At 34.2% G+C, this 15,233-nt stretch overlaps 1 protein-coding gene across 27 annotated transcripts in view; it reads left to right on the top strand.

Moving 5' to 3' along the window:
• LOC121322813 (muscleblind-like protein 1) overlaps positions 1–15,233 on the top strand; it is a 62,740-nt gene that overhangs the window by 40,718 nt on the left and 6,789 nt on the right. For 6 of the 27 annotated variants that reach the window (XM_041263138.1, XM_041263126.1, XM_041263124.1 and 3 more), the window contains exons 3-8: positions 4,300–4,470; positions 6,105–6,164; positions 8,685–8,885; positions 12,902–13,153; positions 13,851–13,904; positions 14,717–14,867. In XM_041263138.1, the coding sequence (XP_041119072.1) occupies positions 4,300–4,470; positions 6,105–6,164; positions 8,685–8,885; positions 12,902–13,153; positions 13,851–13,904; positions 14,717–14,867 (889 nt within the window). The remainder of the gene's footprint in view (positions 1–4,299; positions 4,471–6,104; positions 6,165–8,684; positions 8,886–12,901; positions 13,154–13,850; positions 13,905–14,716; positions 14,868–15,233) is intronic. The other 21 variants (XM_041263146.1, XM_041263133.1, XM_041263128.1 and 18 more) reach the window with 5 other exon arrangements.

The following is a 15,233-nucleotide window of genomic DNA, read 5'->3' as shown; positions in this document are numbered from 1 at the left end:
GGTATCCATTCTAAACTACCATGGGTGGGATCACATTGAAATACAGCTTAGGTCAGTCTGGATAACTGTAAATTAATCCTCTTTAAGCTTGGATGGGTTAGCATAAGGTCAAAAACATTTTATGTTGTTATTTTGCTTGAATCGATAATAGTCTCGTTATGTATAGTACTGTTATGAACAAGGTTGTTCTGTTTGAAGGGACAATCTGTTGTCCAGTGGTTAAAGTCCAGGACTTGTAACCATAAATTCACAGGTTCAGATCCCACCTCTGCGAATGACTCACTGTGTGACCCTGAGCAAGTCACTTAGCCTCCTTGTGCTCCATCCTGCGGATGATGTGTTAAATCAATGTTCTATTGTAAATGCACAGTTCACAGCCTACCTCTGTAAAGCGCTTTGTGATGGTGGTCCAGTATGAAAGGCACTATATAAAGATATATTATTATTATTATTATTATTATTATTATTATTATTATTATTATTATTATTATTATTATTACACCATGTAACACAATTTTTGTTCCTGGGTAATAAGTGTTATTTCCTAATTGCTTATGCCTCAAGAAAACGAGCGCTTTTGTGTCTTTTCGTTCACATAAAGTCTGAAAAAAACAACATATGAATCCAAATTAACATGTATTTATACTAAAGTAATACAAAAATGACTACAAAAGATTTAGAAGTGAGTAGTTTTTCGAGATTTACGATTATACTGTAAATACTTCTGGTTTGGTACTGTATTCACACTCCCTAATAATACACAACCATCACTGTAGAAAATGAAAATGAAATGAAATGACTTTGAATGAAGTAAATGGCAATCACGTGGTTTCAAATGTTTTTGGCTTCAAATGTTTTTGGTTGTGCCTTATGTAGGTATGTGGATAGTGTTGTAGGACCACAAGATCTGAAACATTAGTGTGTGTGTGTTTTACAAATGCTGCAAATAACACCCTGGGGTTCAATAGCATTCATTAATAGGGGCTGAGTTCTTAATGTAGCCTTAATGTGGCTTACTGTGTGTAAGAACTATACTAACATTGGCTCTTCCGAACAGAAGATTATTACCAGTTAATTATATTTCAGTTGGTGTACGTTTCAGTTTCCCATTTCCCATTTCAGTGCAATGATATAAATAGGATATGATTAGGGAATAGACCAGCGAGTCTCATAATTCACATCCATGTATCTTTTTAAAGTAGGTTTTCCCTGGGACAGTATGAGGTGTCTTAAAACTGGTTCAATAGAGAGGAGAAACAGTTGTAATGAGAGAAAGAGCCATTTACCAGCTACACCTACTGCACAACATTGAGTTTGTTTAAAGCATTAGCACTCAATTTAAAAGCAGTCCCTTTTGGGAATGATTATTCAGTACCATTGCACATACAACAAACTGTCTATTTGTACTACATTTGCAAAGTGCAAACTTTGATGCCTCCTACAGAGTTTCTAATCTATTTACTGAAAAAACAGTATAATGATTGGAGCAATGAATAGTAAAATATTTGAAATAGGCAATTTTACTTTTCAAAAAAAAAATAATAATAATAATAATAATAATATAAAATTGCATATACAAATATGTTTTACAATGCTGGGTATAGCATTATAAGTTTTAATGCAGTATTTTAAAATGTTTGACAGTTTGCCCATTTAATACAGAGTGCTGTGATAATCAAAAATTAGAAACAAAATGTTTTTGATATAGGTTTGTAGCCTTCTGTCAAGTATCAATCCATATATTCCACCTATAAAAAAAGGCGCAAAAATACCTAATAAGAAGTATAGTGATTTTTAAAAATAGCAATATTATACAGTAACTAAATGTGGATGGCTTTTTTTTTTTTCTTATCAAATGTTCTTAATATGGAGCATTGCAAGTCACAGGTTATTGTAATAATAATCCAGTTGCCTTGAATATCTGTATTTTTTGTATTTGCATACTGATACAAGCTCAAGCAAGCCACTGCTTTGCACTGAACTCTGCAGAAATAATTCGATGGTAACTAAAGAATCACATAAGGGCTGTCTGTTTATGTTTAGTAAAAGCTAACAACTGTATTTAAAAGAAACAAACATGTGTATTATATCACAGTCATAATTGTGACTTCCCTAACACCTCTTAATGGAGAACACTCACCAGGTATGTGTTAAAAACTCTTTCCCAAGCAACATATCATTTTTCATTCACTGTCTGACAGAGATTTCTGACATTTTCCATTATGGCCCATTACCTATATCCTCCCTCCATCCGTTATTTATCACTGACATCTGCCACCATTGACGTTCCTCTAACATTCACCTCTTATTTACAGTCAGACACCAGCTCTATATGAGGAATCAGCTGTATTTAAATAATTAGCCTCCTGCCAAGGAATGAAACAATTTAACAATGTTTTTAGCTCATCAATTTGACACTAGTTCTTGGGAAATCTTTGTTTAGAATAGCATTAGTTGCACTAAGTACTGGTTAGTTGCAGAACTGTTTTCTGGAAGACATAACTCTGGAGGCATGAGTTTCAATCCAGTTTAGGTGAAATTGGTGTTAGCGTAGTTCCCTAGTGTTTGGAGTTATTCAGGTCAGGGCTGAGTTGTGAAGAAGATGCCCCAGTGGGGTCTCTTGGCTCAGTTTCTCCTTTGTTTTTAACATCTAACTTTGACCTTCATATTTTCAGGTGGAAATCTCAAGAGCTTTCTCTTTGTTTAAAAAAAAAAAAAAATAATAACCATTTGAAATATAAGTTTACAACATATTAACCCAAGATGACAACTAAATATCCATTATTATATATTAATTGACCTCTGTTTTACTATTCCTCTGCAAAATGTCTCATGTTTTAAATGTTTATAATTTTGCAAACAGCTAATAGAATTGTTTGTTTTATATGCAAACATTAGAACATACTGTAACTGACATGCTTTACTTGTCATTATTGATATAATACATTATTGAAAGATTATGAGAAGCAGTAGGTTATGAAATGATTTACATGGTGTAATGAGATCTAGGCTAATAACCATAAGCTTATTCTGCTAGCTAAGTTGTATGCTTTGTCACATGACAGTGTGGGGAGAAATGGAAACTTTCACTGGCAGAAGGTAATTAACAGTTAATAATGAATGTATCTGGAGAGATGACAGCTGGTGTAATTTTTTTTTTTTTTTTTTTAAAACGAGAACCCTTAAATGTTGTCTCTCTTAAAAAAAAAGAAAAATCATATAGTAAGTAGTATTGGTCCACTATTAAAAAAAAAAACATAATGATTTTAGCAAAACCTTAATAATCTTGCTCAACATGACAAATAACAATGATACTAATATTTTGGTAGGGAATTAGACATTTTCCCTTTGACTAAACACACCTAGAGCTGCAGTGTTTAGGGTATGCCAAGCAACCTCATATTACTTTTCTGCCAGGCATCCAGACAATAGCCAAGCGGTAGCTGAAAGTAGAAAGCCTTTACAATTAACCCCAATCAATACATTTTCAGTGACTGTAGGGACAGATTGATTCAAATAAAACGACTGATCAGCCTCTGGGTTATACTGCCAGGATAATGACATACGAGGAAAAGGAGAATATTTAAAGAACAACAATGTAATACCATTTCAGAATTCAGCACAGATGAAAGAGAAAGTGCTACTGACTTCCACGCACCCCTAAGATATGAAATATTCATCAACACAACAAAGTAAAGATACAAATCTGGCATCTGTGACAAATAGAAAGATGCAGAGAAGTGTGAAAAACTAGAAGTGTACTGTACAGTGTTACTGTAGCATGTTTATTACGCCTGTAAATGGAAGCGAACAAAGATAAAAATATGATGAACAAATATTCAATCTTTACGTGTGACATGCATCTCTCATTCTTGACACCTGTTTTACCAGTGGTCCAATTGTATGTGTACATGACACAAAACATTCATGTGTCCTTGAAAGAGTGATACACTATAATACCAATTACTAATTGCAGGTGCCAAATAGTTATACGTTAGATTTTACAAAAACATTGTATATACTTTTAAATACTTCTTTAATTAATTAATTAATCAAATTACATGTAACTAATGACCTTGCTAATTACAGTACAACACTGATACCTAAATGAAAACAGAAATATCAGTAAGAAAGGCTGATAGTGTGTTGTATTCTGTGTGCTTGAAAAAGCCACAAGCAAGTCAAAGAGCATCAGCTGGTGCCAGATCCCCATGGAAATCACTCTGTGTATGTGTTACAAATAAATAGCGTTTGATTTTATTTGTTTATGATTATTTTTATTTTTTTTTTCCCCTTTAGGGCCGCTGCTCACGAGAAAACTGCAAATATCTGCATCCTCCTCAACACTTAAAAACACAGTTGGAGATAAATGGACGCAATAACCTAATTCAGCAGAAAAATATGGCTATGCTAGCCCAGCAGATGCAGCTTGCCAATGCCATGATGCCTAGTACTCCATTACAGCCTATGGTAAGCGAGTTTTAAATCACAAAAAAAAAAAAAAAAAAAACTCAAGCCTGTGACAAAAAAAAAAAAAAAAAAAAAAAAAAAAAAATAGAGATGAACTGTATGATGAGTTTATAACATGTTTTATTGCAGACAGACAGAAGCTGAAATTGGATAGCTTGGGTTAGATATCTGACAGATGCCAGCTTTCTGAGATCAGCACTTAGAATCAGAACTGTTATTGTTTCCCCACATAGTATATTACATTTAACCAAAATGTATTCTTTTGCCAAGCTGTGCTGCAGAGATATTAAATTCCAAAGCACCGTCCCCTTTTTTAGGATGAACACATTAGCACAGCATTAGTTGATAATGTAGGTTAATATTTAGAAATACAGAAAGGCTTAAAGGCATCTGGTATAAATGTTGGTGCTGGTGACACTAAAAAAACCAAAATCTGATAAAGTAATGCAAATCAACATTTAATGTGTTCTAATCATGTTTATTTAAATAAAGAATAGATAGGACTCGTTATTAAATGCTATGTTAAAATAAAGGAAAGGATCACAAAATCATGCCAAAGCAAATGCTTTTGTGGGAAAACTAAGTACAGTGTACCATGTGGAAAAACAATCAACAGTATGTTGCATATAATGTATAGTGCATATTATGCCCCAAACTGTATTTGCCTTTTTTATTAACTCATATAAATCGGGCCCATTTTTTATTTTTTATTTTATCTCATACTATATGCTCCATGTGGTAATTCCAGTTATACTGGGGCCCGTGGGCCTGATATTTTAGCAGAGACTGACATTGATAATCAGATTGTTTTAGAGAAACAGTTACTAAGGAAACATTTCTCTTGTTTTGTAGTCTGTTACATTGTTTCCTCTTAAGTAAATTCTAATTGTTGAACATGTGTTTCAAATGTTCAGTTACATAATCCACTTTGGTTGCAGCATAGTTATAAACCCCTATTTTAAATTGATGGGGGTTCTATAGAAAGCTGTGTTGTACTATACTTTCTTGTAGAGGTAAAAGGAATGTTTTTAAAAGTGTGTCGCTAACCTAGAAATGCAACCACAAACACTTTCCCATAACTTGGTGTGATCCATGTGTGAGAATGACCTACCCATTCACTCTGCCTTACCATTGCCTTTCTGCTTTGTTTGGGCACTTTATTCTTTTTTTTTTATCAATCACCCTTTTTCTGCAATCATTTCAGGTCTGTTTTTCTTATCACTGATGGCTTTTGTTTGTGTTATTACCCCTTGTTATTCAGTCCATCATATTCAGATACAAAGAATAATAATATATATATATATATATATATATATATATATATATATATATATATATATATATATATATATATATATATATATATATCACTATTTGTATGTAGAGCTCCAATATTCATATCATGATTTGGAGATGTAAGGCTAATGTTTAAACATTTGTAGTAAAATGCAGATTGATACCTGAGTGCTGAGTAAAAACAGCATCTCAATTCGGACTTTTACAGTCAACTGGGCTATCCTGAATCAGGTACCAAATGGAGCATCTTAGAGTTTAGGATGAAAAAAAATGGAATAATAATAAATTCGAAAGGCATAACAAGGTTTTTCTAAATCTTCCTTTAAAATATCACACAGATAGACCGTTTTCTTATTCACCCTGAATCTTCATACAATTCGTCCCCCCGTTTCTTTCAAGTAAGTAACATTGTTTTTTAAAAACCTGTTTTCAAGATCATTTCTTGTCTTTTTCCTAAGCATGTTTTCTTCTGCTTCATCTAAAACAGTACTGTATACTAACACTGTGTTTCCAAATGCATCCCAGCATTCCCTGAATACAAACAGCTTTTGCCCCCATGTTGGTTCAAAGTCATGGTTCAAAGTCATGGTTCAAACCACAGGAAAGGATATCTGCTAAATGAATACTATGTGGATAGCTGCTAAATGAGTACTATATTGTAGTAATGCTACTGTGGTAATGCTACTGTAGATGACAGCCACAGCTGGCTGTGCACAGATTTTATTTCGAGAGTTTTTAAGATGTTGATGTTTCACACAAGTTTTGAAGAGTTATATACTCCCTCACAACACAGAGTGGTAAAATCAATATGCTTGCAATATGTGGAACTAAATGCTGAGAAATGCCCCTTATTTTCTTTAACGTCTCTATATATTTTAATTTGAATCTACATTGCACGCTCATGTGTTCTCTATGGATTTATGAAGCTTTCATTTTGTGGTTGGCACAGAGTGGGATTGCCAGAACGTAGTAAAGCAGGGACACAATATCTCAAACATCACTTCCTGCTGCAAATGTCCTGCCATACCCTCATAGTTAAATCATAGTTATCAAATAGGAATACATTTTAGTTTTTGAAAAGGTCTGTTGCATCCTAATGTGCTACCTTTTTGGGAGAGTTTGTTTTTACTCCTGGAAAAGTAATCAACATGAAGCATTCCCTTGTTATTTTATTCAGCCCAGTGTCACTTAAAAGTTAAAATAACAATATTGGACTAGCATTGCTTTTGCGACAGCTATCTAACACTGTTGCTATTGAAGCTTTACAGTAGGAACCCAGTCACTAAAACCCAGCACAACACACATGGAGACAGTGTAAGATATTCCATTTAAGGCTATACAATTCAATGCCAAAATTGTAGAAGATTATTAGACTATGCTGATAAGAAACTCAGTTTATTATTGTAAAACACTAGCTTGGTATAAACCATAAAACATAAAACCTCTTATTAAACACAATCCTGCCAGATTTCCCTTTTTTATTTTGTTAACAATATGGACTTAAAGTGCTGTCTAGATGGTCTCTTCATATGTCAAATGTTGACACTGTCACGGTATCATTACTTCTAGGTGTTTTTTTTGTACAGGTCCTACTGCAGACAGATTTGGAAATGTTGTCCATGTCTATTGTTTTAAAATATATTGTTTTCAGAGCTGTAGTATATGTTTTATTAATTTAAATTATAATTTTTAATAAACAACAAATACAACATAACTCTATTTTAAATATTGTATGCAGTTCTTGCAGCATAATTTTAAATATTCAGTATGCCAACTTGGACAACTCAGGCTTCAAAAAGTGAATTGCTTGATCCAATTTTTGAAAAATATGTTACTAGCTTTATATATTATCTTTTTTTTTCTTTTTAAGTGGCTTGACTTTGTGTTAGACAACATGCAATATGTGTCCTTGATGAATAAAGTGACAATACTTCTTGAAATGTTTACAAGCACAAGAGCATTCTTAAAAAAAAGGAAAGAAGAAAAGAAAATCATTATTTTTATGTTGTCTGTGAAACAGGATTATTACAAAGTATAAATCTACACAATTGATAGAATGGGAGCCATTAAGAAGACTGCAATAGATCTCTAAATTGTGCTATTCCCAATACATAATATGATCTCAAGAAAAATGCAACCTAGTTTTGAGTGTGGGAGCTTATTTTAATTCCATGCATGGCCTGTCATTGAAGGTGATCTAATTAGCTGTCTTTAATATCTTATGGCACTAAGATACTTTAAATTAAAAAGTTATTTGTAATCTTACCAACAGAGGTTGGAATTGGCACTAGCTTAATATCCAGCAGCTACCCCTGTGGCAAACTTGCAGCATTTATTTCTTTAAATCTCTTTTTTAAAAATAGACTTCTAAAGATTTCCCTCTCAAATTAACAGCATAATACAGATGTGTTAAACATAAATACACTTTATAAACCATGAAAGGGGTTGTTATTTTGCAGTATGTATTTGAAAACAAAGCGTTATTTGTTTGTTTAATTAACAAAGTTAATATGTGTAAATAAATATATGCATTCTTGTCATTTGATTATGAATACAAAGTCATGAAGTCAGAAGGCCACTTCGCCACGCTGCTGAGGGCATAACATTCCTTAGCAGTTTAAGGGAGGCGTTGTATGCTGTATGTCCCTGTGAAAATGCAGCACTTTGCTGTTTTAATGTAATCTGAAACCTTCTCTGTGACAAATCGTCTTAACATTAAGAAGTTATTATTAAGAAGGTGAGTTGTTTTTCCACAACTGTGTAGCAAAGTGTCCCTAACTGACTTACAGTAATAACCACCTTGCACACAACCAAAAAAGCACGCTGCCAGTTATTGCTGTTCAGAACATTATAAATGTTTTACAATTTGCTCTTTGTTATATATTTTTCTTGTAAACCCTTGATATTTTGTTTTGCAGCCAATGTTCTCTGTCGCCCCAAGCCTAGCCACCAGTGCGGCAGCAGCTTTCAACCCCTACATGGGGCCAGTGTCTCCAGGCTTGCTCCCAGCTGAAATGATGCCTACCGGTCCAATGCTGGTAACAGGGAACCCTGCTGTCCCTGGTCCTGCTGCTGCAGCTGCTGCTGCTCAGAAACTAATGAGGACAGATAGACTGGAGGTAAGCCAGGAATAGACACTTCTAACATACCAACAATGAACCTAATTAACTTTTATTTTACATTTCCCATTCATTTTGTGTTTTATCATTCTTATTCATTTCCTGTTTCTTCAATGTTTTTAATTATTATTATTATTATTATTATTATTATTATTATTATTATTATTATTATTATTATTATTATTATTTGTACTACTACTTCATATTGCATACTTTTTTCTGTTTTAACCGAAATGTAACGCACTTTTAGATACTGTGGTATGAAAGGCGCTGTATAAATAAAATACATTGAAAATGAATTTAAATTTATGGAATTAGAATAGCCTCAACTGCAGTTATCTTTAAAAAAAAAAAAAAAAAAAAAAAAAACAAACAAACAAAAAAAAAACAAGAATGTGTTTAAGCTCCCAAAAAAGAATTGAAAGGAAAAATTATTTTGTATTATGAGATTTAAAGCAAGATCGTTATTTATTTTCTTAAGCCCAACGATTAAAAAGACGCTTAAGTAGAACCGACGCCTCAGCTGTTGACACAAGTCACAATTTAAGTAAGTCTTTTACTAATGGTGTGTTTACACCGGCCATTTTTAAGACAGCTTTGGGCCGTCTTAGGTCTTTTTTCTGTGGTGTAAACGCACGCATCCAACTCTCAGCTGTCCTAAAAATATCCAACTAAAGACGTGGCTCAGCTCCAGCTTAGGTCTGTCACACGTGACTCACACATGACGTGATGTCGCTCGGCTCCTCTCCCACGGCATCTAAACAGGATGAAGCTGCAGTGCCGTTGCAGCGTCACAAAAAGTGAACGACGACATAAGACTCAAGCGTCCTGAATATTTGAATTTATTAACAGTTTATCTTGGGGAGTATTTGTAAATATCTACGTTTTATTATTAAGTTGTCATCAAAAGTGTGCATACCCCAAATATCTATACATTGGGCTATGTAAACTTTTGACGAGAACTTTTTTGCTTTGTTAAAAAGGTGTAGACGCCGTTAGACGTCAAAGAAACAAAAGTGTAATATTTGAATATAATTGTGTTATTTTATTGTTAATATTTTGATTGTACCGATGAAGCAAGATATGTTTTTGTTTGACCTCTGATTTTTGGCTCTGTGAGCAGTGTTTTGTTTGACTTTGATTGCCTTTTGTTTATTAAATGGCGCAGCAGCGCTTTAACTGCAGTTTTACTGTCTCTGAGTCTCCTTGCCTGCCGATACCACCTGGGCCTGCAACACTATCCGGTCACATATGGTGTTAACAGTGGGATAGCAACCCCGAGAGACTTGGAGACAGTAAAACTGCAGTTAAAGCGCTGCTGCGCTGTTTACTAAACAAAAGGCATTCAAAAAGTCAAACAAAACATTGCTCACAGAGCCAAAAATAAAAGGCCAAACAAAAACAAATCTCACACACAAGAAACACTTACAAAATAACTGGCACAAGGGCCAAAACAAAAGTTTAAACAAAACTGTTCAGGCTGGGCAGAGCCTTCACTGAACTTTGTCACACCAAACAAATGTAGTAACACACTGTTCACTCACCCCAAAACACCTCCACCAAACAAAGGCATTTCCCCTTTTTTATAGCATGTGGTTGGAGCCTAATTATCAATTATTTAATTAGCTCCAGCTACATTCGCACATGTATTTTGGCAGGGATAGGAAATTAACTCCATCCCTGCCAACCACCACCAAATCACCACACAACAATATTATTACTTACAGACAGGGCCCTGCCCTGCCACAGCAGTTATGTACAATCATATACTGTATGTATGTATGTATGTATGTATGTCAACCTCATCAAATGTTTTATCTTGTAACTTAAGAACTGGGAAGCTGTTTGAAGTTAATGATACAGTTAACAAAGTAAACTGTAATTTGATTGTTCAATAAACCTGATCAAGACACAAGACATGAAAATAGACACCAGCACAGTCTCGATTAGATGAAACTTGAAGAAGCTGCAGATCATTATTAAGCATGATTAAGCAAAAATTGACAATGAGAAAACTTCAAATGAAAGATTTGGGACTGCGCTAAAATTACCTGTTTGTTCTTTTATGAATTTGTTATGTCACAAAATTTACCGTAAAAAACTGAATTCTGATAAGTATTGCCAAAGCAGAGAGAATGTGGCTGAAATGTGAAATATAAGTATAATGCAAAATTGAAGTGGCTGGCATGAATGGTACTTGGCTAGTGCTATAGAGTATTGATTTTCTTCAACAGTAGTTTTTAGATCTAATAAATGAAGATTAAAATGAATATTATGTGACCTGGCTTTAGAAAGATTTTCAAAAACAATTACTCATAAATGCAGAACCAAAGAACAGGAATGATGTTATAAAAATAAACATGGGTGGGTTCAGTGTATTAAACTATGTGTCCCAGCTGCTTGTGACTCACAGCCAGCAGACATTACTGCATGTGTAGCGCAAGCTGCCAAAGGAAACAAGTGGTGCATTAAATAGCTTTTAATTGCGTTTAAAAATTAGGAAAATGAAAACAACTTTTAAGTGTTTTCAATTTTTAGTTAATGGTGATAATACAATAAGGGGCAGGGTTTTATTACAGAGATAATAGTAAACAACGTGGACTCATTGATTCCAAGATGTTAGAAAACTAAACAGTTCATGTCATGTCTCATTTGTATTTATTTAATGTGCTGTAGCAATGGTGTGAGCTATAAAGAATTCTGACACTTATACTTAAAACTACTCTGATCAGCTGACCTTTTTGAATATCCGTATAAATTATGTCTAAATATTGTAGTTACCCAGTTTTGTGTTGTCTTTGCAGAGTCTAATATTGTGTTTAAATATTAAAACAAATGAACTGTACAGCTCAAATTCAGAGCCCTGTTTCACAATTATATTAGTCGTAACAGCGCTGCCACCAAGTCACAGCAGTATATCATTATGTGCAAGTGGGTCTGTTATTTGACACAGGTACAGTTCAACATAGATTTTGCTAAGACAGTGAAAGGCAAAGTATGCTTTTGAATAGTTCTGAGTTTTGGTGTGTTTTCTTTAACTTTAGGTTTTTGAGACCAAGTGAACTGGGGAAGAAAGTGAATAGCAATCGAAGGATGCATAAAATTAATCCCCCCCCCCCCCCAAAAAAAAAAACCATGTGAATAGCCTGTGTTTTATTTAGATGTATTTTTTTATTTATAACAAACTCCTTAGTTCACCCTTGCACAACTTGTCCATGCTGGTATGAAAAGAGACATTACATTTTAAAAGATCACCTGTCTTAATAGATAGCTAGTAGATGAACCCGGTAGACAATGCAGTGGAAAAGGCTGCTGATGAATAGATGTATCTTCTGTTTATGGTTCCACCGTGATATACTGTGTTTTCATCATGGCATTTTCCATCAGTGGTTTCAAAATTTTGAAATAATACAACCTTTTGTTTCAAATGAACTCTGACTTTTGATAGTAAATGATGTGGTAAATATCGCCATATGAGTTGCTACAGTAGATCTTTGCTTACAGGTATAAATAATCTATACAGTTATTATACTATTACTTATTGTGGCATATCTGAAATCATATTTGATCACATGTTGTTCATGATGGGTTTCAATATTGAAAACTTTACTTACAAATTGACTGTAGATTTGGTGTATCAGCAGTGTAATTTATATGATACCTGTACATACTGTATATAAGTTGATTTAAATGTTCAACTTTATTCTTTGTTGCAAACAAAAACACTTGTTGTACTGTGTATAGAAACAAATGTATCTTGGTATATTAACTTAATTTACACATGAACAAATATGTTATTAAATATGTTTTGGTGGAATGATGCTGATCCAATATTAGTCTGCTATAAACCAATGAGAGGAAATCAAGAGAAGTTACCTTTGCACATTTGGATAACAAAAGAACAGTGATTGATTTCAGAGCAGACAACATGCTTACTGTTTTTTAATCAGCAAGTTATCAGGTAAACTCCCCCATATGAGAACAGGTTTCTTACTCGGTGTTGGTTGATGTTGCAGGTTTGCCGGGAGTACCAGCGCGGAAACTGCACAAGAGGTGAAACTGATTGCCGGTTTGCTCATCCCTCTGACAGCACAATGATTGATACCAATGACAACACAGTCACCGTGTGCATGGATTACATAAAAGGGAGATGCTCCAGGGAAAAGTGTAAATATTTCCACCCGCCTGCACACCTACAGGCCAAGATAAAAGCCGCGCAGCACCAGGTCAATCAGGCTGCAGCCGCACAGGCAGCAGCCACCGCAATGGTACGTCAATGAATTATTGCGCTTGCAAAAAAACAAAAAAAAAGTTTTGCCCTTTGTTTGAAATCTGTACTTTTGCTGATGAACACTATATATGTTAGAAGTAGTCGCCAACCACATTTTTTTTTTTTTGCCTCAGTTTTGTTTTAAGGTCTTTTAGAATTAGTATCATCAGATAATCTGTAATTGCATTACAAGATTAGGGTTATCTTATTTGAACTAGTCTGTTCCTTGTCCCTTGATCAACTCTTTGTAACATTATATTTCCTCTCACACACCTAACTAAAAAGTATGCTATGAAACCTTGTTGTTTGATATATGTAACCTAGTGTAATTCCATTAGAGAGAGCCCTGATTCTAAATTGTGTTGCTTTGATTACTAATAACCCAACAATTCCTGTGCAAAAATACAGATGGCAAGCTGTCTTTCTTTGGTTAGATTACCTTTGTGTGTAATTAACTACATAGACTCTGGTTTTTAGCCTCACAATAACAATTCAATAGTGGTTTTATTGTGCATGCTTAGTCTTGTTATCCGTTGTATATTGCATTCCGATGATTTGTTTTTTTATTTGTTTTTTTCTCACCTACCCAAATATGCACTGCTGCCCCCATGATGCACCTCTGCTTGCTGTTTATGTTAATGCGCTTGAACCCCATTGGCCCATTGCCATCATGTGCTCGCTGCCTGCTAATTAAGACTCAGTCGGCTGTCAAATCACTGAAGCGACCCCTCGAGGCAACCTTTGACCTGGTACTATGACCTTTCACCTTTTAGCTTGGCATGTAGCTTTATTGTAGATACAAATTTTAACTAAAACATTGTTCAAATAATTACTAGTAATATTTTTGTTGCAAAGAGTTCATTGATGGTGATAAATTGATTGTGTAGTTCCCCCAAAACATATTTAAATGTATTCAAAGTATCCAAACAAATGATTGACAAACTATTGATGAAATAAAGATAATCACATTCAGTTTATCACACAAAGACTGTTCTTAGTAAATACTGAGAGTTGTTAAAATTGTATTTATAATATTTCTGTATCTCTGTGGTAGGCATGGCTCTAGTTGAAAGCCTTAAGTATTTAAATATTTAATGTTTAAAAATCTGCATGCATTTTTCCAAATTTTGCATGTCTAATTTTTGGGTGGAAAGTCTGGGGTTAATATATTTTATCCTTATGTACTGTTTCTGTGTAAATTTCTCTTTAAGATTAACATTGCTTTTACTGTTGATCTTCACGGAGCTAGCAGTGCGGCTTTCCTTTTCATATGATTTGTGTTTCTCTAGGCTCGAAGCTTTGTATTGTTTAAATATATGAGTCGATTGTAACATGCAGCACTGACATGTTATGAATTGGTATATCAGAGCAGTGCTTCCTTTATTAAGCTGTTATTTTGTATTATTAGTACCGTTTTTTTTTTGTAGTAGTAGTAGTAGTAGCAGTAGTGTAGTCTGCCGCTTGCTTGCTGGTTGCTATAGATGGACGCTGTACATTGATTTTGCATTTTACTGATTATTCTTTTCTTTCACTCTGCTCTTTTACACATTCTCATTTGCAGGGAATCCCTCCAGGTGTACTCCCCCCATTACCAAAGAGACCTGCACTTGAAAAAACCAATGGTGCCACCTCAGTGTTTAATACTGGTGTTTTCCAATACCAACAGGCGCTTGCCAACATGCAGTTTCAGCATCAAGCCTTCATCCCTTCAGGTAGGCGCTTCTGCTTTCTGTGCTGAACACCATAGAAAAGCAGAAGCAGAAGTCCTGGTGTGATACCTGTTATTACAAGTTAGCAACCCAATCATTTGTGTGTGTTTTTCAAAATTGTTTTCTTAAAAAATAAAAAATAAATAAAATAAAATAAACCTGGTTTGTTCTAAAGCAATAGAGATAAAGGAGAACACTCTTTAAAAAAAATGCTGGTAAGCCTGCTGTCACAATATTCATTTCTAAGAATTAGCGCTGCAATTTGCAATAGAGGACTGTTCTCCTTTCTTTGTTTTCTTTGCTTAGTGCTTCCCTTAGCTGTAATGAACAGATTTATTATAACATGACTGCTGTAGGACCCTTTTAAAA

The sequence above is a fragment of the Polyodon spathula genome, chromosome 11 (genome assembly GCF_017654505.1).
Source record: "Polyodon spathula isolate WHYD16114869_AA chromosome 11, ASM1765450v1, whole genome shotgun sequence".
Lineage (NCBI taxonomy): Eukaryota > Metazoa > Chordata > Actinopteri > Acipenseriformes > Polyodontidae > Polyodon > Polyodon spathula.
Note: the sequence above shows the minus strand (reverse complement) of the source record. Positions and strands in the feature narration are given on the sequence as shown.